Source organism: Anthonomus grandis, chromosome 1 (assembly GCF_022605725.1).
Source record: "Anthonomus grandis grandis chromosome 1, icAntGran1.3, whole genome shotgun sequence".
NCBI lineage: Eukaryota > Metazoa > Arthropoda > Insecta > Coleoptera > Curculionidae > Anthonomus > Anthonomus grandis.
The window spans coordinates 12,938,336-12,962,795 of record NC_065546.1 but is presented as its reverse complement, the minus strand read 5'-3'; the positions used below and the strand labels follow the sequence as shown (position 1 = coordinate 12,962,795).

The 24,460-nt window shown below is 32.6% G+C and overlaps 1 protein-coding gene across 1 annotated transcript; it reads right to left on the bottom strand.

Moving 5' to 3' along the window:
* Window positions 1–656: 656 nt before the first annotated feature.
* Window positions 657–21,486, bottom strand: LOC126740014 (SET and MYND domain-containing protein 4-like). The gene is made up of 11 exons (XM_050445880.1): window positions 21,124–21,486; window positions 20,837–21,068; window positions 14,335–14,509; window positions 13,615–13,768; window positions 13,335–13,502; window positions 7,453–7,747; window positions 7,108–7,394; window positions 6,553–6,733; window positions 1,137–1,413; window positions 924–1,083; window positions 657–845 (listed from the first exon to the last, which is right to left on the bottom strand). Exons 1-11 carry the CDS (start codon window positions 21,219–21,221, stop codon window positions 725–727), a joined length of 2,148 nt encoding a protein of 715 aa, XP_050301837.1. The 5' UTR covers window positions 21,222–21,486; the 3' UTR covers window positions 657–724.
* Window positions 21,487–24,460: the final 2,974 nt, after the last annotated feature.

Genomic DNA, 24,460 nt, shown 5'->3' with positions numbered 1-24,460 from the left:
AGCTTTGTTTAAAATGTCACTTATTTACAATACCATACATTGATACAACTCTTTAATTTGTCGTCTTACTATTAAAGGAAACGAGATTAAAAATATGTTAAAGAAAATTTAAATATGTTCATTATAAATTGTCCTTCCTGCATTGTTCGTTGCGTACAACTCCTATTCATTAATATATGTTATTATTTGGATATAATCCTTCCTTTTATAGGGATACCATCTTTTTAATGACTGTAGTTATGACTTTTTATAGAAAAAAGATAAATGAATGTGTATATTTTGTTTTTTAAGTTAGATAATTTTACTAGGTAGTACCTAGAAATAAAATACTCAAGGAATCGATCCAATTCTCAGTATACATAACTGGCCCACTGAGAATATGATTGGTTTCTTGTTTAAGTTACTGAAATTTAAGAACCGGTTGGTTTATTAGTATCAAATAGCTTCATTGATTTAATGATTTATTTAATAATTTATTTTATTTATTTTTGTTTTATTGCCACCTACATATGTTAACTAGTTGAAATCTTTTTGGATGATTTTTTTAACACTACTAAAAAATAGGTTTATATTTCTGGAAGGATAATTAAATAACAGTTAAAACAAGTGGGTCGTTTGTTTACAAGTTTTCATCTCATTTGAAATCACACAATAAATATTAATAAATGATATTAATATATTCATTTACACAGTAACACATGTTATATAAAAATTTAGTTTTTCTCTATTTATTCGATATAAACTGTATCTTTCTACTCAGTCTATTCGTGATGTAAGCCGGATAATACAAATTTAAAACCGCTTTCGCTTCTCTTATCATATGTTCAACGTTTTGTAAAAACGACCTAAAAAATTTGTTATATATAATACCTTATGGATTTTTAATATACACTATCTTTTTTACTAAAAATAATTTTACTTACTTAAGATTACAATTTTTGGGGTGTCCACTTTGTAAACAATGCAAAATTGCTAGAGCTGCCTCATATAATTTCGTTCCTATACCTCTAGAATTCTCCCCGCGTCTCGCTTTTTCATTTTCAAGCCATAAATGAAAATATTTAAACATATTTTCGGCGTCACCTATAAAATGGTCATGGCAAAAAAAATATTTCAAAACTAGGACGTCGACTCACCAACTTCAACGTAATAACTATAAAGCCTATAATAGACCTCTTCAAAATCCTTATGATGCTTATACAATATTTTCTCGCGAATTTTCAAGCATTTTATAAGAATTTCCAACTGATTACCATCGTCACTTTCTAAATATTTCTGAGCCACCTTGTTCACTTTTCTGAAAGGTGGTAAGGAGTATTCTTCTCCGCAACCGACACAAAATATGCATGAGACGTTGGCAATTTCTGGGACTAGACCTTTGCATTTCGGACAGATATAGCTATCTAACATTTCCTGCAAAAATATTAGTTTAAGTAACGACATGGCTTTAAAAAAATATATATTTTAAACTAAATTATTTTCAAATTACAATTTGTTTACTACAATTGAGCTGGTCATCTAAAATTAAGTACAATTTTTTTCATATCGAAGCTACAAAAATTTCCAGCTGATTTGTGTTAAACAGCGGTTAATAAAAAGTTGAATTTTTCTCTAAACTTTTAAACACCGTGTGGAAAAAATTCACAATCGAATAATGATTCTTTTTGCTGCAGGATTTTGGAGTTAATATAAGAGGATTCCTAGATACGACTTTTCCAAATCGTTGGATTGGCAAAAGAGTTGAAATTGAAGGACCAGCAAGAAGCCCTGATCTTAGACCCCTAGATCACTTTCTCTGGGTGCATTTAAAAAATAAAGTTGAGCGAAAAATACTAACGTATTATAAAACAGAATTAAAGCAGAATGTGAATTGATTGACTCCCGATGTGTTAATAAAAATAGGAAATACTTTTTAATGTAATTTAGCACATTGTTAAATGTGCCAAATGTGCGTTCCAGAGAGTATTTTCACCATTTAATTAAATAGGTTATTTAAATATTTTTTTTGTATCGCTTCTTCTTTTATGGGTTAGTTTTTGCATATTTTATTTATAATGAATTTTTGAAACCATTGTATCTTATAATCTGTTGAAGTTAGGTAGATCATATGTTGCATAAAGTTGTGTTAAAGTTTTACGAAGAATCGAAAAATGCATATGAAAATATACCATTCCATTTAAAAAAGGGAACTTTGGTCTCTACTACTGTTGTGATGCCTCCTGTATATGCAAAGGTATCTTCCTATTATATTTCAGCCTTGTCTCGTAAATAAGTAGAACAGGTAGTATCTCCGATCGCATCGAGACTCAAGCAAAACTCGAAAAACACAAATCCAAAGCAAATAAAAAACCCCCCCCGGTCCTGCATACCTAAATCCATTGCATACCTTCAGTCTTCGTTTGTGTGTCGAGTCGACCATATGTAGCGCTCCGCTTTTCGAAATTATCGATTTTTGTTTTGTACCGTGCTACCGTGTTGTTCATTGTTCATTAAATAAATAGGTTAATATGCCTAAGCACAGCCGTAAACGACAACATTCTCGTAGTCGATCTAGAGAACGGAAAAATCGGCGTTTAGAAAAACGATTGACCGAAATGCAACGACAATTAGATGAAATTAATAGTCGGGAAAAAAGGCGACGTTTGGAGAGTATGGGGAGCTCTAGAGGCGGTGATGCCGGAGAACCCAGTACATATTCTTCACCGTATGATAGTGATTTGTCGCCTCGCCACTCTGTTTGTGAAACAGTTAGGGTGGATATCCACCAGTTAAACAGTAAGTACTAAATTGTACGTTTTTGGTGACGTACATTTTAAATTGTATGTTTTTGGCAACATACATACTTGTTGTTTTTGGTGACAACATAATTTAATGTTTAAAGTACCTATGTTTTTGGTAACATAAGTACATACATATATATATTTGTTGTTTTTGGTGGCAACAGAATATTTTTGTGTGTTTTTGGGGACATGCCTGTACCTTTGTTTATTTTTAGTGAAAAAATAAACTTAATTTTAAAATTATGTTTTTGGCCACATATTTTTTGTACAACCTACATGTATTTGTTGTTCGAGACATGATATTATGTGTTTTTGATAACACTTTAATATGCTTATTGTTCTGATTCTGTTTTAATACAAATTAGAAATTGACATGTCTGTTTTATTGCTTCAGGTGATTCTGAACAGCAAGAAAATAATCCTCAGCCCTCGATCGTGCAATCAGAGGGAGCAAAAGAAAAATCTTTGAGTTCTGAGGTTTTGCAGATACTTGGCGATGAGCTAATAAATAAGACTGTCTTAGGACCTCCAATTTATGAGGCAGTAGTCCCTCGCTGGAGTAATATTTTACAGAATGGTTTAAGTGAGGAGAATATTCAAGTTCTTCTCCAAAAACATATAATACCCGAAGATTTTAAGTTTCTGGAAGTATCTCAGTTAAATCCTGAGGTTAAGGCAGCCTTAACTGCTAAAATACTCCGCAGAGATGAGCGCCTGGTGCGAAAACAGCAGTTTGTGGCTGCAAGCATATCAGCAATTTCCCAAGCCTTAACTTTGATGCTAGCTGAAGAAGGGGGGGGGGGGCAACAACGTATATATGCAATACCTAAGTAATGCTGGCCGCCTATTGTGTCATCTACACCATCTTGACACCATGACACGCAAAGATCTTATTTCTATAAATTTGAGTAAGGATCTAAAAGATAGGCTCTCTGCTGCGCCTACTGATAATTTTTTGTTTGGTCAAGCATTGAAAGAACGAGTGAAGGCTGCAAAAAAAACTGAAAAAATCAGGCGAGGAACTTAAGCAGGTTAAGCCGAAAACTGCTAAGAAACCTGTCAGTCGCATTCATTTAAACTCCAGGGATCCAGCTCAGTTGCAGGGGAGCACCCGAGCTGGACAATATTACAAGAGACCTTATCCCTACCAACGCCAACAGCAGAAGAACCATCCAGATCAACGGACGGAAAGGAAACCGAGGGAACTGCCCAAAACACAGATGGAGAGGTTCCGTCGACGTGGACAGTAAAGCAACCCCTTGCTGGGTAGTGTATATGCCGGTAGATTAAAATATTTTGTAAATAAGTGGCATGAAGGTACTCATGACAAATTTATTTTATCATATATTCAAGGTTATAGGTTGCCTTTTATTAAAAATCCTATTCAAAAATATGGTTTTTTAAAAAATGGTAAACGGTCTGTTTCTGAAAAAAGTTCCATTAATTCGTCTATTGAAGACCTTTTAAAAATTGGAGCTATTAGTAAAGTAACGCCATGTAAAAATCAATTGTCTACCCTTTGGTTTAAACTCTGCTCCCTTAGTATTCACCAAGATAATGAAACCAATTATCCAAAGAAACCGAATGGGAAACAAGCAACTTGGTGTTTAAATATATAATATCCACTTTTGGGAAACCAGAAGTTGATCTCTTTGCTTCAAAAATGAACGCTAAATGCAAAAAGCTTGTATCATGGTTGCGAGGTTCAGAATGCATAGTAGTGGACGCCTTTACGATAAAACGGAACAAGTTTTTCTTTTATGCTTTTCCACCATTTTCTGTTATTCTTCGTGCTTTGCACAAAATAAAAGAGGAAAAAGCTAGAGGAATTGTCGTTGTGCCCTTCTAGACATCCCAGCCATGGTACCCACTTTTTACATCATTATTAGAATCAACACCTTTAGTTTTCGAGGCTGACGAACGTTTACTTTCTTTTAGGAACGTGCCTCATCCACTTTGGCGAAAAATTTCCCTGGTGGCAGGAGTGTTATCCTCCAAGCCCTGAGAGCTGGTTCAATACCTGAAGAAGCTTTAGAAATTTGCTTGGCCTCCATTACTACCTCTACAATCCAACAATATAATTCAGGTCTTAAACTGTGGTGGCAATTTAAAAAATCTCGAAACATGAATGTTTATTCAGCCTCTGTCCTAGATATTTTAAAATTTTTCACTACTCAATTTAAAAATGGAGCTACTTATACGTCTTTAAATTCATTTAGTCCTTATTGCCTTGGCTACTGGTCAAAGAGTACAGACTTTAGCCAACATAGAAGTTGAAAATATTATTATAGATGAAAACAAAGTTGAGGTTAAAATACCTAAAAAACTTAAAACTTCAGCCAAAGGTCGCATTCGAACTACTCTTCTTTTGCCTTTCCTTAATCAAGATAAGAAAATTTGTCCAGCTAGAACCTTAATTGAGTATTTAAATAAAACCAAGAATTTAAGACAGACGTCAAAAAATCTTTTTATTACCGTTAAGAAACCTCATAGAGATGTCACTTCTCAAACAATTTCTAGATGGTTAAAGGTGATTCTAAAGAAGAGTGGGTTGGATACGAAGCAATTCACAGCTCATAGTACTCGCCATGCTGCGCGAAAGGGAGTATCTTATGACTCTATTCGGCTTGCAGCTGGCTGGTCGGAGAAATCCTCTGTTTTTGCCAATCATTATAACAGACCTTTGCTTCAAAAAGACAATTTTGCAACGACTGTTCTTAGTTGTTAGTATTATGACGAGTTTTTATCTTTAAGTTTCTTGTTTCTAATGTTAGTATAGGAAAATATTTTCCAGATTTGTTATTTGTCATATTAAGTAGGTACATTTTTATTAAGATATAAGTTATCTTGAAAAATAAATGTATAATCATATTATGTTGTTGCCATCCTTAGAATTAATGTTTTATGTACCTACTAATTCTAAGTGTGTGCCTAATGTTATTTTTTCTCGTTATTCTGTTCGTTATGTTGTTTATTATTGTTAATATGACATGTTTCCAATGAAAATTGTTGCAACTTGCTTTAAATAGCTACCTGTTCTACTTATTTACGAGACAAGGCAGAAATATAATTAACAGATCAAACGAACTTACCTAAGTGAAGTTCGATCTGGATTATATGAAGCCTTGTCGAAGTAAATAAGTCCCTTCCCTACCCTATTATTTATTTCCCTTGGTTGCAACAATGTAGCTTTGAAGAAGCTCTGAAGGTAGGTATGCAATGGATTTAGGTATGCAGGACCGGGAGGGTTTTTTATTTGCTTTGAATTTGTGTGAGACTCGATGCCATCGGAGATACTACCTGTTCTACTTATTTACTTCGACAAGGCTTTATATAATCCAGATCGAACTTCACTTAGGTAAGTTCGTTTGATCTGTTAAATATATATCTGAAAGAGATCTATAATTTTTATTTGATAAAAGGACGCATTTACGAATTATTAAGGGCGTCCGCAACTTGCTCAACACTTAGTATGTATATAAGTTCCTTAAATAAAATCACAAAGCAGGGTCACGTAAAAATAGTTCTAATTAAATTATTTGAATTAGGGTGGTAAATGAAGAAGTGAAAAATTAATCAAAAATTGAAAGAAATTAAACTATGTTTTCATTAATCATCTTTTACGTCTGAAACGTTAAAGTAGAAGAATTAATCAAATCCAGGCACATACCATAGCGTTATCACTTATCTATTAAACCTCTTTAACTCTTTCAATCCAGCATATTAAAGAAAAAAAAGTTTTCTAGAATATAGATAATTTTTAAACACTTACCACTTCTTTAGACTGATCACTGCATATAACACACTTGCACTCGAAGTGATATAGACTTCTACATGCCACTTGCCTTTGATGTCTGCTCATGCCCCTATAGTCGATTCCGTAACAATTAAAAACTTCGTCCCTTTCTGGAATATCTTCCAGAGCCTTTACGACCAGCGTATCACAGATGAAACTAAAATTTCCAATAATAAAAATTCCAATCATAGTGTTGACTTTTTTAAATCTTCTTTTTTGCTGTCTTAAACTTTTTGTTTTCAATATAAGGAAAATAGAATTTCTACAAAAATTATCAGATCTACATTTTACAAAAATAAGAATAATTTTGGTATAACAGGCATTTACAGATATGAAGATTATGTTTTATCAATTATTATAAGTAAATTTTGTTGAAAAAAATCTATTAATAAAGCTATTAAGAACGAGAAAACTTTCAATATTAAATTAAAAATAAATTATTCAGTTATACCTGATAAAGTACGTACCAATATGTGTTTTTTTTTAATTTAAACTCTATTATAAAGTTTTTTGAGAATATAATGTACTTACAAATTTGTTACGTTAGGCCTACACGAATGATTCATAATACTAACAGAAGGGAACATCCCACAGGCAATGGTGATCAAAATGTCAGGAAATAATAAATCAGTTGAAGAATAACTCCAATGCTCTATAATACTTGAATTGCATGATAATTGAGCAATATGTTTCGTAATCAGGCCTCCTACGTACGTTATCAGATCAGTACTTTCGTTTTTTGGACAATTCTTTTGCTGGAGAAACCACGTAAAGAAATTCGTGTAGTTTTTAAGATAGTTTACTACTATGGCTGCCATCTAAAAATAATAATATTGCAGCCATTTTGGAAACGTTATGTATAACACCGATATGTACCACAATATATGGAGCAGCATTTTTACTTTTATATATATTGGACACCAGTCTATTAAAATACGGATAATTATCTTCCTTACTACCAAACCGTTTGAGATCTTCCTCGGGTCCGCCTTTGATACACTTAAATCCTGATTTTACACCCTTTAGTACGGCCTTAAATGCTGGAAATGCTATTCCGAGGTCATACCATATATTCGCTTGCATTCCTTTACATTCCCATTTGTGGTACTCGTCCCATGAATGCGCTCGACATTTTTCGTTGCAGTAGACACATAAGATACAGGATCGACAGCTGTAAGCATTTGAATACAATGTCAATTATGATATAATAATTTTAGTTAACTGATTGAGCAATTTAAGACATTTTGTTGATACCTTCAGAAAACTTACTTCAAGTGTAAATTACTTTTAACTATTTTTCTAGGGGAAAGAACTTGTCGCCACTAAACTTACCAATAATGAAATGAATACATATTTTTAACTTCATTGACCAGAACACTAGTGAAAATGGTTCTCAGTGTTCGTGCCGGTGTTCATTTAATTATAGACGATATATTAAGAATAAAAAAACTTAGTTGTGATTAACAAACCTGAGGAATATGTGCTAGTTAGATTAGACAGAAGTGCAAAGGGTAGTTCTACTAAAACGCTTAAAACTAAGCTCTGAAAAATTTTATGAGATCATCAATATCACCAAGAACAAAAATGGAAGTAACAATAAGATACTGCGGCAATGGTTAGTCTTAACTACAAAATATTTGATGAATACTTAACGCTACTAGTTTTTACCAGATTTGCTGTTTGAAATGTATAAAGCGTTAATGACTAATAACAGTTAAGTATTTACTCTTGAGACGTTTTATTCGCCTGGACTATCGGTCATTGGAGAATCTTAATTAATTTGTCGATTTATTGGTTCTTACATAGACATCTATGTAAAGTTATGATAATTAAGATCTTACTATCAGATTCAATTCTTGGCAGTAAACAGTTTTTATTATTTTAAGTTCTTATGTTAACATTACACTATCAACACCTTAAAATCGGTTTTTAAAAAAAAGTTTTAATAATACAGCAACTTGTCAAACGCAGTATCTGTTTTTAATTTATTGATATCAGCCATATATTCCTTATTTTTAATGTCCCATAATACAAAATAATCTTCATAATTCTCCAGAAAACTAATAATTTGATTACTATTTCAATTCACTTTCCATTCAGTTTTAAAAAAAAAAAAAAAACTTTTTGCACCAGCAAGCTTAAACTGCCATTGCTTCAACTTGCTTGATGTCAAGTGATTATTTACCCAAGCATAGCAAGTTGTAGTCGTGATAAGAACATTCTGCCAGTAAACAACTATCCAAATTTAAACTATGTAAAATGTTTGACGGAAATTATTCAGGAGAATCTAACTAATAATTATAACGTTTCCAGATTATAAAGCTATTTTCTTAGTACTATCTCTTAAATATTATAATTAAACATTGATGTTTCAAGTCAGAGGATCTATTTTGTTTTAAATTGTATTTTGCTCGTTTTTTTTTTATAGAAGTACCTAATAGGAAAAGCAAAATAAGCAAAAAATACAGGATTTGCTCATAGATTGTTATTTTTTTAGATTGTATATTTTTTAGAAATGAATATTCACTCAGTATATAAAGGGTGGGCCATCTATTGGTCAGACTTCTGCGCACAAGTTTCAACAACCATGTGATTAGCCGTTTCTATTGGCCTTCTCGCAGCTGCGATTTGACACCGCTAGACTTTTTTCTGTGGGGTGCATTGAAGCAGTTTATGCCAACTAGAGATGTAAAATGACGGTCATTTATTGGTCATTTTTGTAATTTTTGTCATTTATGGTCATTTATATTTTCTGATTTTCAATATCAGACTAGGTACTTATTATAGCAATAAAAACACACATTTCAAACAAAAAAATATAATACAATGTAAAACAAAACATTAAATTCTCATAATAAAAAAATATTTATAAATAAAACAAAGTTGTATTATTAAAAAATAACATAAATATGTAAATTCAAACTAAATGCTTATAAAGGTAGGTAATAAAAGTAATAAAACTGGATTTAACTAAAATTCGTAATTTTCTTCTTCTTCTTCAGTCTCATAATTATAGATATCACTGAAGCTAATATCAAGTTCATTTTGAGATTTGGAAAGTATACCTTCCAACTCTTCAATAAGACTACTGCTTTCGTCAGTGGTACTAACTTCTTGGTCACTGGTACAGCTTACATGTTCATTTCCGTTATCAAGTAAGGTTTTAGAGGTGGAGGTAGAGGGTAATGGTGATTTTGACGGTCCAGACGGTTCCTCATCGGCATCGGGAATAGTTTCTAGAATAATACTGTTTTTTCTATATTTCTTAAAATAAAATTAATAATGTTAATACCTAAACGATTTTGTTCTATCCTAGAATACACATGTCTGACATGTCTCTCCTTGTCAACTAATCCTAATCCGAAACTTATATCTTTGCTCGGTTTAACGCTTTTATGAGGAAATAGTTTTAGATTGTGATGTATATACGTTAGCATACCAGCTCTTTTTGTTGTTAGACGATTCCTAGTTTTAGAATATATAAACCCATAAGAACTGAAAGTTCTGCTGGCATGCTGGCATTGCTGGCATGCCAAGTACAGCTTCTGCCACATGTCGAAGTGGCATTTCAGTACAAATACCTTTCCTGTATATCAAAGGTAAAATGTTAACATTTTTTTCACAATCCTGCACAAATTATAATCCCCAAAAACCTTCGCTGCTCCTATAGGCGGTTAAATTTTCAAGTACTTTGCTATCACCAACATAATCTAAGTACATGGCAACAGAATTGATGTAAGTTAACCCACCTACAATTTCCTTTTGTGATAGTTGCTATTATAAAAAACAAAAAAATTTTTATTAACTTATAATTTAATTATAAGTATAAAAGTATACTTAACTACATAAAGTTAAGTTACGTTAAGTTTATTCATTTTTTTAGGTATTGAGTTTTGTTTAAGTATCAAAAAAAATTACCTTTATATCGAGGATCCAAAATGTTTGCAGCAAAGTGTATTTCTCTAAGGTACATCTGTTGCCTTTCAAGTAGACTTTCTGGTCCTTTTTTTTTCTCCAGCTTCAATAAGGGCGAGGTAGACAATTGGTTTTCAAAAACAATAGCAATTTCATAAAATGCAAGAGCTACTTCACTAATGTTGCACTTGTCTGACTCCAAACGCAAAATCCATTTCTTTATTGGTTGTAATAAAGTTAAAAAATGTTCGATTTTCGTCCAGAATATATCATCATCAGTAACCAATAAACTAAGTGTATGTGCTGCGCAACCGTAAAATGAAATTGGTTTGTCTGGATATCTACTTCGTAGCAAATCCCAAGATTTCTTCATATTAGCGGCATTGTCTGAGCAAAAGCCGATTATTTTGTTAATTCCCACCTCACTGTATACCATTTCTATTTGATCTGCCATGTACTCACCTGTATGTCTACTTTCTTCAGCAGACAATGATTTGTAAAAAACAGGTTGGGGTGTGGTTATAACAAAATTAATTATGCTCTCATTCCTTACATTTGTCCGTGCATCGCATTGAATGCCCAGGACTTTAGCATTTGTTAAATTATCTGTCACTTCGATTTCAACTTGATTAAATACAGCATTTAAAAGCGAATTTGATAAAACAAAACGTGAAGGCAACGTCAAGGACGGTCTGATTTATTTTAAAAAGGTCTATCCAATATATATTTTCTGTTATATTTAAGGGCAGACCTGTAGCATAAATTGCCTTTGCTAGCATCAACCAAATTTCATCTTGATCGTCGGGTTTAATGTTGTCAATAAAACTGCTTAGAGTGCTTAGGGTACTAATTGAGCTACATTGACTACGACTACCCATTCTCTGGACTTTAGATGCCGAAGGCCCCGATGCCGATGAACTATTCCTTACCTCTTCTAACTCTGCTTGCTGTTCTGCTGATTCAGCGACCGACACATCCAGTTTCCTCTTGTTTGATTTTTCATTTAGCTTTAGTTCACTTTGAACATTACTTTAACATTGTAAGGGCACATTTCACACGTGACAAGGTGTAAGCCCATTCTAGTTGCATGGTGTGCAACCTGTTTTTTACAAAAGTTACACTCGTAACATTTCAATTTCTGTCCTGGCTTATTTAGAGTATTAAAGTATTTATATACAATACTTTTAGTTCTACCCATTTTCTTGATGTTTAAAAAACAAAACACAACAAAAAATAAATAGGCACAGGAAAAAACTTTGAAAATATAAAATAGCTCTTATTGTAAAGGTACTAATGCCGCCGAACAACTGAATTGACGCGCCGATCGCGAGAAGAAGCAAGCAAGTCAGCCAAGCCAATGTAATAAGCAGGTTGCAGCTTGTCTTAAGCAGTAAACATTGAAAATCAGCTGATATTTTTGTGACAGTAATTTATTTTTTGTGACCGTAATTTTTTTTAATGACGGTCGTTTATTTTTTATGACCGTCATTTATTTTTGCGACAGTAAGATTTTAATTGATTAATTTTAATTGATAAAAAATAAATGACGTGACCGTCATTTTCAATATGACCGTGACGTGACCGTGTCAGCAAAATTTGCTCACATCCCTAATGCCAACAATCCCCAAACAATTGATCACTTGAAACAGAATATTCGTGCCGCAATTGCCCAAATTGACCAGGAAACAGTGGGCAAAGTGCTTGAAAATTGGTGTTCCAGATATGACCTACTGCCGAGCCAGCCGTGGCCAACATTCGAATGAAATAATTTTCCATAGTTAATCGGAAGAAACACTGTATCAAATAAAGCGAAATTCATTGAAAAAAATCAACTTTTGTCTATTTAATAATCTAATCAAAATGGGACCAATAGATGGCCCACCCTATATCATGTACTTTTCACATGTTGATCTTTTTTTATAAATGGGAATTTTGTTGCATGAATCGAAATTAATGTGACATTCTATTCTATAATGAATTTTTTGTTTGTGAAGGATCGGTTTGGAGTTAGATTAGAGAGACACCAGTCCTTGGACCCTTAAATCTAACATATAAAATACGCGATCGTTAACCATTTAATTTTTTAAGCAAAAAAATAAATAATTTCCAGCAGTTTGTATATAAAACATTCGCATTGTTTTTATTACAATGGGATAGTAAACTGTTATGCCTTATAGCCATAACAGTTTATTATCCTATTGTACTCAGCATACTACTGAGGTTTTACTCGCTTCTGTGGTTTTAAAACAGATATATGTATAATAATTAAATTATAATTGTATTTATAGATAATGAAGTTGGATATATTTTTTTAAAATTATATGCTTTGTACTAAGTTATTTTACCATCAATAATTCGTTAAAAAACGCTAAAAATAGGTAAAGTTAATCGGATCTCCGAATTTATTTGAAATCTTGTGTAATTTATACAAGGTTTTTTTGTTGTCCTATATCTAATAATTTAACCCATATCAGTAATTTGAACCTTAAACAGTTGGAAATTTGGAAACATGTGAAATCCAGGATTTATCATTGGTTTCTTAATAACTGCCGATTTTTATCTAAACCTTTTAAAGAAATTTTGTCAAGTATGTAGAAAATTAACATATTGGTTTTTGCATTGCAATATTTTGTAAATGACGTTATTAAGTGGTAAGTAGAAATAAAAGTGTGGTAAGTCAACATTTTTGTAGAAAATCAGATATAATGTTTCTTTTTTATTTTATATTCGATAGGCTGTACCTTTTGTACTAGAAAATTGTTGGGTCTTAAATTTCTCAAGCAACAATTATTTATTATAGTTTACTACTCTGTGTTGAGGAGCCGAAGATGTTTACTACTTACGGAATACTACTTATAATATCCTTGAGGCAATTATAACATTTAAAAGAATAAAACTCCTTGTTATCCTTAAATACTGGGGCAAATATAAATGCTTTTTCTACGAAAAGGACGTCGCCCTTCCTAATGTTTTTTCTGGCTATTACATGTCGACCTCTGGTTTTGTCATAACTGAAAGAAAATATAAGCATGATAATTATTAAAAAAAGCGTATCCAGATCAATCAATTAAACTTGTAACTGCAGATTTGTTTATGTGATATTAGTAAAATTTTCACCCCTACCTCATTTGAAGTTTTGATGAAGTATAAGCAAAATTTTCATTTTCTCCATCAGCCAGTTCAGGAAGGTCATTTGAATTGTCCCTGTAATTGTCGATAATATTTTTCATCTTTACTGTTGACTTTTTAATTTGATTCAGCTTTTTTATATGTTTTTCTAAAATATATGGATTCATTTATTAAGTTAATTATAATTATAATTAATTATATTTGAGCAGTTTTTAAAATGATCAAGAAGCTGGTAAAACGTGAGAAAATAAGGAAATTCATTAATCTTAGTTAAGGTATTTCTAAATAGAAGTCTATATTGATTGAAATCAAATAAATACAATAAAGCATGCATAATAGAGAGGCCTACTACTTAATTAAATGTATAAACATTTTGCGAAATTAAACTAGACTAAAACAAAGTAATGAGAAGTATCAATTGATTTTTCAAAAATTTTTGAAAGTTTGAATGTGATTTTAAAGGAAATTAAACAACAGACAACATATTTTTTTAATTATAGCCAAAATCTAAAAGCTGTCTAACTATGGTTGTGAAAAATGTAAAAGAAAATGTTACTTTTTGTTAAAATAAATGATTCATTTTGTTGTTACACCCTACAATATGATTTTTCATTATTATACAATTATAAAATCCCTTATTATCCAAGGTTTGCGTTATTGCGCCAAAAATGTTGGCCCTTAAGTTAAAATTATGTTTTACTAAACCATAGGTACCTTTATCTGGTATTTTCTCCATGTTTAAAAACTTTCTTGCCTCACCAATGCACCTATCCAGATTCTCTTCATGTCCAATTTCACAGTAACATTCTGCTTTTCTGAGATAGATTTTTGGCCTTAGATCTTTTGGGTAGTTTGTCTCAAAGCATAACTCAATGTCTCTGAGACAATTCTACAACAAATATATCAAAATGATTATTTATTTAGTTTGGAATATTTTTTACACATGGTTAGAAACAAGACTTAATAGGAGTGATGATAAGCCCAGTAAAATGGTTTATATTAGAAACGACAATGAAATTATTTTTGAGTGAGAGCTAGACGATTAAAGAATTGTGAAGAAATAGTCCGTACTTGCAGTGGAGTCGTAGGTTAAGGTAAAATGAAAATCCTTCAGTCTCCCTCCACTTATTTATTAAACATTTAGTTAGCTTAAAATTCCCTACATGTTTCGGACACAGTGGTGTCCATCATCAGGGGGTAAAAGGTCTAAAATTGGTAACAGGCACACGCCCCAGGTTTTGATTTCATATCAAAAACCTTGTTAATATTTAATAAATAAGTGGAGGGAGACTGAAAAATTTTCATTTTACCTTAATTAAGGAATTATTAATTTACATTAGAAGTTGCACATGTGCACAGAATATATTATATATTTTCATAAACTATAATAAGAACTTAACAAATATCTAACTTTTTGTATATTTGGTGCATGTAAAAAAATGTAATTATCTTCCCATACAACAATATCAAAACAATAGCTGTTAATAAGTTATAATATTGTAAAGAATGAAAATTATATATTATTTATGAATAATTTAAAGGTCAAAGTTATATGAAGATAATTTAACGAATAAAAATGTTAAATCCAATTGTATTAATTTTTTACCATCAATTCAATAACACAATGCGGGATAATGTAGAGGATGCAAATTTCTAACATAGCAAATTTCAGGAAAGTTTAACATCTTGGATCATACGCAGATTATCACTTTCATCAATCAGATATGGAGTGTAAATATAATATGATTTTATTTTTTGACATGTTTCCGGATATTATACCACTTTTTGTTATTAACTTTATACATATATATATAAATGTTGATCTGCAATTTACATATTACATCAAATTACATGCAAAAAGCAGTGATTTCTGATTCTACGTCTGAGTTTATATTATTGAACACACTGCCCGCAAAATATGAACAGTACATGATTCTGGGCATCAAAATTGTGCTAACTATACCATATAATGCTTTCAAAGCATTTAAATATAAAGAAAAAATATTTTTTCTACTACCGTGCATAAAGTGCTCACTTTGCACACTTCCCAGGGTGTGAAAAGGTTCACATTTATTTGTTTATTTAATTCTCTTCCAACAAGCAATTGCCCAATTTACAACAATATAAAACATTTTACAAGAGAAGAAAAACCTAACCAACACTACACCTTGCACAAAAATCATAATAATACCTGATAAAAACCTGAAAAATAGATAGGGTACAATTTGACTTTAAAATGTTTTCACATCACAGACTAAAATCACAGAACATTGGCTTTCAACAGTCTTAAAAATTCAATTCTATTAGTAAAACAATCCAACTGATCCAAGTACTGGTTAGCAAGTTTGCCTGCCTGGTAACAAAGGAATTGTTTCCATAATTGTTTCAGTGGGATGGAATATGGAATGAGGGTGTCTGACGGGTCTGCCTATAAGGAACATGTAGGCCAGTTTTACTGAGTATATCTGGGTAGCAAGATCCAGAATTAAGAATGTCATAGAAGACTGACAGGTCACAATGTTTAAGACAGGTTTGGAGAGTATGGATATTAAGTTCAGACTCGAACTCGTGGAACATTCCTTTTGAACCCAATTTATCTTAAAAATTTGTGCTGAGCCTGTTCAATCATCTGAATGTGATTGTTATAATGAGGTGACCAAATACATGAACTATACTCTAGGTGGGGATGAACTAGTGCACAGTAAAGAAGCTTAATTAATAGAAGTAATGTCCTGGAAATTTCTGGTGCACCTCTTAATAAAACCCAGTCTTTGCATAGCCTCTAATACAGTTGTTGTGATATGAAGAGAAAAACTTAACTAGGAGTCCAAAGTTATACCGAGGTCCTTTACACTAGATAACACTCCCAGATGAGTGCCATTAATAGTATAAATATGATAAAGCTGGCCTGTACCTCAAGAGAAAAGGATGCAATGACATTTACTGATATTCAAGACCATATTATTAGCGGTGCACCAACCAGCAAGCCTGTTTGAGGCACTCATCCAAATTTGAGACTCTACGGTAAACCTTAAGGTCATCAGCAAATTTTAGATAGTAGCTATTCATGAAACAACTTCCAATATCATTGATGAAGATGTTAAAAAGCAATGGCTCCAGGTGGGATCCTTGGGGAACACCAGTTGGAGTCTGTACTTCATTTGATTCCAAATTGCACAGTTTAACAATCTGCCAACGGTTAGATAAATAGCTTTTCAGGCACATATATAGGGGACCGGTAAGGCCGTACTTGCTTAGTTTGCTTAACAAAATTGCATGATTGAAGTGGTCAAAAGCTTTACTGTACTAAGTCCGTATACACTGCATGTACATGACAACCCTCCTCAAAAGACTGGATAACAAATTCAGTAAAAATGAGAAAATTCAGCTCAATAGACCACCCTGACATAAAACCACTAGTGCCTAAAAAAGTGTGTTTACGCACTAGTACGTAAAAAGTAATTTGACATTTATTTGAGTGGGTAAAAAGTAATTTCACATTTTATTTATTTATTTATTTATTAATGGAATCCATTTACCAAAGTATTACATAGCATACCCATACAAACATATATATTCAGATACAAAACTATCTATAAATCAGTGAAAGGTGTAGATAAGTTAATTAATTAAAGCCCCTATGAAATAATATTCTTTAACTGCCCCTTAAAAGATGTTATCCTAGAGTCAAAAAAGTTTATCTGTCCTGACAGACCATTAGCACTTCGAGCCATTCATGTAATTGGCTCATTAATGCCATAATTGGTATGGTGGAATGGGACTGAAAATATTTCTGATTGTCTATTCAATCTGGAAGGCACCCTAAGTTTAAAAAGAGACAATAACTCGGGACAATCTATAGTAGCATTTAAAACCTTATGCATAAAACATAAGTCGAGTAATGTTCTTCGTGACTCTAATGTGGGTAAGTTCAGGTTATCCCTGATCCACTGATAGTAATACTCCTGTCTCCTGTAACCACATCTAAAAGCCGCCACCCTTAAACATTTATTTTGAGTTTTTTCAATCTGCTCAATGTAGCAGTTATATGACGGAGACCACACAATTGAGCCATACTCCAAGATGGGCCTAACAAGAGAGCAATAAAGTAATCTAAAAGTAAACAAAGACAAATCAGTTGTAGACCGTTGGATAAAACCCAGCATTTTCATTGCCCTACCAGTCACCTGATTGATGTGACTTTTAAAAGACAACCTGGAGTCAATAAATATTCCTAAGTCAGAAACCTCTGTTTTGACACCAATTGCTACATTATTTATTTTATAAAGAAAAACAATAGGGTTTCTTTGCTTAGAAAAAGTAATCTTATGGCACTTATTGATATTAAGGGACATTCTATTCAAGTGGCACCAATCAAAGAATAAATTGAAGTCTTTTTGCAGGAGCACAGCATCAGAAAGGGATGTGATAAGCCTAAATAGCTTCACATCATCAGCAAACATTAGCACACGACAATTTTCAAGTTTCCAAACTAAATCAATCAAAAAGAGGCAAAACAAAACAGGGCCCGAGTGAGAGCCCTGTGGCACCCCAGATGGTACCAAAATTTCAGAGTAACATGTACCTCCATGATTAACAATCTGGGTTCTACCTCTGATGAATCCCGAGATACACTGAAGAAGAGGCCCCACAATACCTAAAGCCCTAAGCTTCTGCAAGAGTACCCCATGGTTAACCCGATCAAAAGCTTTGAAAAAAAACTGTATATATTGAGTCCACCTGAAGTCCCTTCTCCAAGCAGCGGTAGAGGTAGTTGACATACAGCACCAAATTAGTATCAGTAGATCTGCCTTTTATAAATCCAAATTGCTCAGGATTAAATAAAGATTTAAAACTCCAGGCAATCCTATGACTGACCAGGCAGTCAAGCAGCTTTGGCAACTCAGATTGGTTACACACAGCCCGATAATTGGAAATTTCATTTCTACTACCAGATTTAAAAATGGGTTTTAGAAAACTTCTCTTCCAGAGAGTGGGATAAGAACCAGTACCTAGAGATTTGTTAAAAATGAACAGTATTGGTTTCGTAAGAACACAAACACATTTCTTTAGGAAGAATGCCGGAATCCCATCTGGTCCAGAGCAGAGCTTATTCTTAGAGGAAGTAATAACCTCATAAACATCCTGTGTTGACAGAGTTAAAGTGCTCAGACAAATTGATTTATCAAAATCAAAAGATGGTATGTCATTGACTTGCTCATCCGAATAGACGGATGAAAAGTATTCTGCAAACATATCCGCAGTATCCGAGATACCTATTCATACTAATCCTGTTATTGTATGTCATTCTGGAGGGAAGACTAAAACCAGTTCTTTTATTTTGAATATATGACCAGAAGTACCTTGGATTGCCAGCAAGATTCATTTCCACCTTATTAATGTATTGTTGATAGCACAACTCTCTTAAGTACTCACATTGTTGTCTCAACAATACAAATTCATCATAATCCTGCTGTTGACCACTAATTTTGCTATGTAATCTCCCTTACCAAAATCATAAAAATATTCCTCATATATCATATCATCAGAATTTTCTACATTTAATTTATAATTTGTCAACAAATGTGTTGACTTTTTTTTACCATACCAAGTTGTTTAAGTGCATAAGGTAATTAGATATTTTTGGCTTTTTTTATGTTTTCTTCAGTAGTAGAAAAAATTTGTGAAAATGTTATGTGTTTGTAAAATCCCCATTTTTTATTCATGGGAATTGTTGCATGAGCCGTAGGCAAATGAAAAGTTTCCAATTGTAGTTGTGTTCCTTAGTCTTTTTTGTTCTTTTGCATTGAAACTGTATATAAATATTATATTGCTCCTTTTGACCTCTATTTGATACTATACAGTATAGTATCTTTAATTTGATTTTAACTATTATATTTTTAATTTTAGTATATATAAATTTAAAGAAAATTGTTTATTTGTCTTAATTTTAGGAAGCCGTCACAACATCTTTTAATATAATATGTACATACCGGGTTGTGCGTCGCCGAGCGGAACATAGGAAAACCTATGTAAATTTAAAGGGGGTCAAATATTGGCTTCCCTGTACATTTTATAGTACAAATGTAAGATAACTTTTTGAAGAGACCAATCTGGCAAACCCTTGTGCAAAGTTTCAAAAAATTTTAATAAGCAAATCTTGAATTATTCAATTAAATGTAATTGCAAAATTAGCAAATTTTTGGTTCAGGTAAAACGAAACGGGCACCAGTAAAATGAATATTGTCACTGACATGAGGAAAAGTGCCAATAAATCAGTGACAGACAATATGTGAAAACAAGTATGAATTATTCAATCAACGAAAAAATTGCCACAATTAAGTTGCATTAAAAAGTAATGTTAACATGTCTTACTTTGAATGTATGGTTGTGAGATTGATAAAACGAAAAAAAAAACATTTCTTGTATTCGTCTGTACATCAGATTTGACAAAGCCTTATAACAAATTGTTTGCTGGTGTCTGGTTTTACCTGAACTGAAAATTTTCTAATTTTGCAATTACATTTAAAGTCCAGTGCAAGGATATATTAGTATGGTCACCCGTCAAAACACCAGCATTCCAACTGCCAAACAATGTCATCCACCTTCTATTTACATTATTTGACAAGTTAAATGCTGGTGTTTTGACGGGTGACCATTCTAATATATCGTTGCACTGGACTTTAATTGAATAGTTCAAGATACGCTTATTAAAATTTTTTGAAACTTTGCATGAGGTTTTGCCAGATTGGTCTCTTCAAAAAGTAATCTTACATTTTTTCTGTAATATGTACAGGGAGGCCAATGATTGACCCCCTTAAAATGTACATAGAATTTCCTATGTTCCGCTCGGCAACACACCAATTTAATATAGTTTGCCAATTTTAATTTATAGTAATAATAAAGAAGACATTTTTGATGTTTTAATATTCTGTTTTTATATTTTCTATGAAGTAATAAAAAGCGCACTTTTAAAATGTTTTACTAAGTAATAAATTACCTAGGCAGAAAAAAGATGGGCAAGTCAGGAGTAACAACTATAGATTCTAGGTATTTCTTATTTACTTGTGTAGTGGAGAAAATATGGCATTTTCTGTATAAATTTGAGATTAATATTTAAGTGTTTTTATTACAATTTGGTGTAATATTTTCATTATAATTCTGTTATATGTTTCAAAAGTAATTAATTTAATATTAGTGCATTAGTCATTTATACCTCATACTCCTTCATTTCAAAAGATACAGCTGATCTGTTAGCCAAAGCAAGCCCATATTCTTTGCCATGGGGTGTGGCACAACATAAACTTTTAGTATAAAATTCCAAGCTCTTGACAAGATCTTTCCGGGCATAACATTTGTTACCCTCTTGTCTATAAAATGTAGATAATTTATCATCTTTCTCAACCTTGTTTTTGAATTGGGTTTCTAGCCATGAGTCTACTGGAGATCTAAAAATATCAGGACTGTAAATACACTGCACATAAAAATACTCTTGTTACCCACAAATCAAGGTTGTAAAATTGAGCGAATAATTCGAAGATGTTCCCATCGATTTTCGTAAATTTCTTCGTGTAATAAGCGAGAAGGCATTCCATTTTCATTTAATTAAACCTCCAGAGGTGTTGATTGTAACATAAACACACAAATGCACAGATGTATAAGTTCAAATTAATAATTTTGCTGAGGGTTGATCATCGCGGACCGATTTGATTCGGGTTGCTTCCATTTGATAAAAAAATATTTAGCAAAGGATCTGTTTTTCTAAATTTCGTTGCAAATATAGGAAATTTCTCAGGAAATTACACTTTTAACTATTTTTGGAAATTTGGTTAGAGTTGCAGCTAGCAGCAAGCAAATGACAGACGTCTGTGCCTTGTTAGTGACACCAAGGTTGTCAGATTGTATAGACTATATATCAGCAAGTCGTCGTGTGGCGCTGCCACTTGCCGAATACTAAACTGACTTCTGAGCTATTGTAGTAATCCCACAGACAACAGACCAAGTTTGTTTTTCTCTTTGTGTTGTTTGAGTAATCCCATGTGAGCGTGTGAAGAAGGTTGGTAATTAACAATTTATTAGTCGAACGAATTAATAAAGTGCCAGTTTCAACTGCAGTTGAAGTGTTTTTTGTTGTAAATTGAGGTATGACAAAAGTGAATGATCGTACACCCAAATTAATATACAGGGAAAGCTCTCCTTGCGGACAGCTCCTATAAGCGGACATCACTTTTAACCGGACAAAGTTCGTGGAACCGAATTTCAGCATATCATTTTCAATGTTAAATGCATTCCGATAAGCGGACGCTCTTATAAACCGACGCGGACACTAGATTTTTCTGTATGTGATCATAAAATCTCCCATAAGCGGACGCGAAACTCTTACTACCCGGTCGATTATTGGTTCCGCTTATTGCAATGCACATATCTACATTCATAAAATTCGGAAATTCCCCGATTGATATTAGGTGATTCCCCATTTACGCATTTCGTTGGCTAGCCAGTATGTAATCTTGTGGTTTATCTTCAGTTCAGGCAAATTTGTAGTTGATTGAGATATTTTATTATTGTAACTATAAAATGGCACCAAAAGAAAGGATGCTCTCGTTAAAGGAAAAGATGGAAGTTGTTAACGTATTAGACAGAGAAAGTGTTTCAGTTCGTCATTTGGCAAAGAGGTTTAATATTGGGAAAACGCAAGCAGCTGAAATTGCCAAAAATAAGGAAGATATCAGAAGTAAATGGCAATCATGAACTAATATAAATCAAAAGAAGGATTTTTTAAAAAAGGAAGGTTTTGCTATAGACAAAACATGTTTAGAGTGGTTTGTGAAAGCTAGAAGTCAGAACATGAGAAACTGTTCATATTTCTCAGTCTCTTCAACAAGAAGGGTTTATTGCTCCCTAGTAAGAACTATATTGGAGTACTGCTCTGTAGTTTGGTCTCCATACCACCAGATTCATATCGATGCTTTAGAAAGAGTTCAACATAAATTCCTGAGATATTGTGCTCATAGAACTTTAACTGTTATTGAGAACCATGACTATTCTTATATTGAAAGTCAATTATCTATTCCGACACTGTCGCAACGCCGTAATATTTCTGGTGCTAGTTGTATATATAAGATCGTTAATAGGCTTATTGATTGCCCTGCTCTGTTGGGTCGCATACGATTTAATGTTCCTCATCACGGGTTGCGCCATAATGTAACCTTTAACATTCCATTCCACAGAACATCCTATGGAATTAATAATCCTATGAATAGGTATATGAATTTGTTAAACAATTCGAATATTGATGTGTTTAACATAAGTTCCCTAATGCATCTAAAGAGGTCACTTACTTCATAATTGTGCATAAAATTTTGTATTTACATTCTTGCATATAAATTATTAAGGCTGTTTCTAGTATATGTAGTATAGGTGTTTTTTACTTTAGTATTAATTTTTTAAGTAGGTTTAGATTATGACAGTGGTTTATGTAAATATTATTGCTTTGTAAAATTTACAGTTAATGGGGTTTTCCCGTATTATAGATAAATAAATACATAAATAAATAAACATTCCAATCTTAGAGCCGTTAGTGAAAATGAAAGCTAAAGAAATCGCCATTACTTTGGGATATAATAATTTCAGTGCGTCCGATGGGTGGCTGCAAAAGTGGCGCAAGAGACATAGTGTGAGTTTCAAATGCGTATCTGACGAAACTGCTGCTGCTGTAAATCAAGTTGATGTGTCACAATTTTTGAAAAAACTTCCGTTCATGTTGCTTGTCTACAAACCAGAAGACGTGTACAACGCAGATGAAAGTGGACTTTTTTTTCGCGCATTGCCCGACAAAACTCTGTCCCTTAAAGGAGAAACATGTATGGGTAGAAAGTTGTCTAAAGATAGACTAAACATTTTATTCTGGGCAAATATAGCCGGTGAAAAATGCGATTTGATTGTAATCGGGAAAGCGGCTCATCCCCGTGCTTTAAAAAACGTTGCTATTAAGGATCTACTAGCGACTTGGAAATCCAACAAAAAGGCCTGGATCATCCGAGAAATCATGTCTGAGTGGTTACTGGAATTCGACCGGAAAATGGGAATTTAAAAAAGGCAAGTTCTTTTATTTTTAGTCAATGCATGCTCTCATCCTCGTGATCTAAAAATGAAAAATGTGAAAATTATATTTTTACCGCCAAACACAACTTCAGTTTGTCAGCCCTTGGATCAAGGTATTATACAGAACTTTAAATGTTATTATCGGCATTTGATTTTAAAACATATTTTCACAAAAATTTTGTATTTTATAAAAACAGCATAGGATAAAGTAAATTCCTCTACAATTAAGAACTGTTTTGGCAAAGCTGGATTCAGAAAATGTAGACGTAGCTCAGAATTTGCTGAGCAAAATTATTGCGATGCTGAAGACGATCTGCCCTTAGTGACACTTTCTTAGTTACTGCGACATGCCAAACATTTAGGAGTAGCAGACCCCCAGAAGTAGATGATTTCCTGGCCTTAGACAATAATATAACAACAGAAGAAAATACCATCGACAACTTTTCAAATTTGGATGTAGAAAGCCCAGGCCAACTTGAATATGGTAGTCAACGACTCAGAAGAAGAAGTGGAACTGGTGGACTCACTAAGAGGTTTAAAAACTATAAATTCATATGGGGAAGCTCTAAATCATATTTCTATATTGAAAAAATTTGCTAAAGATGATTTCACTGCATTTCAACATTTAAAAAATTTAGAAAGTTATTACGAAAATTGTCTCCTTTAGATGGTGAAATTTCGTCAGACATACATTTTAAACTTTTTTCAAAAAGCTAAAGAATAATGTTTTTTTATT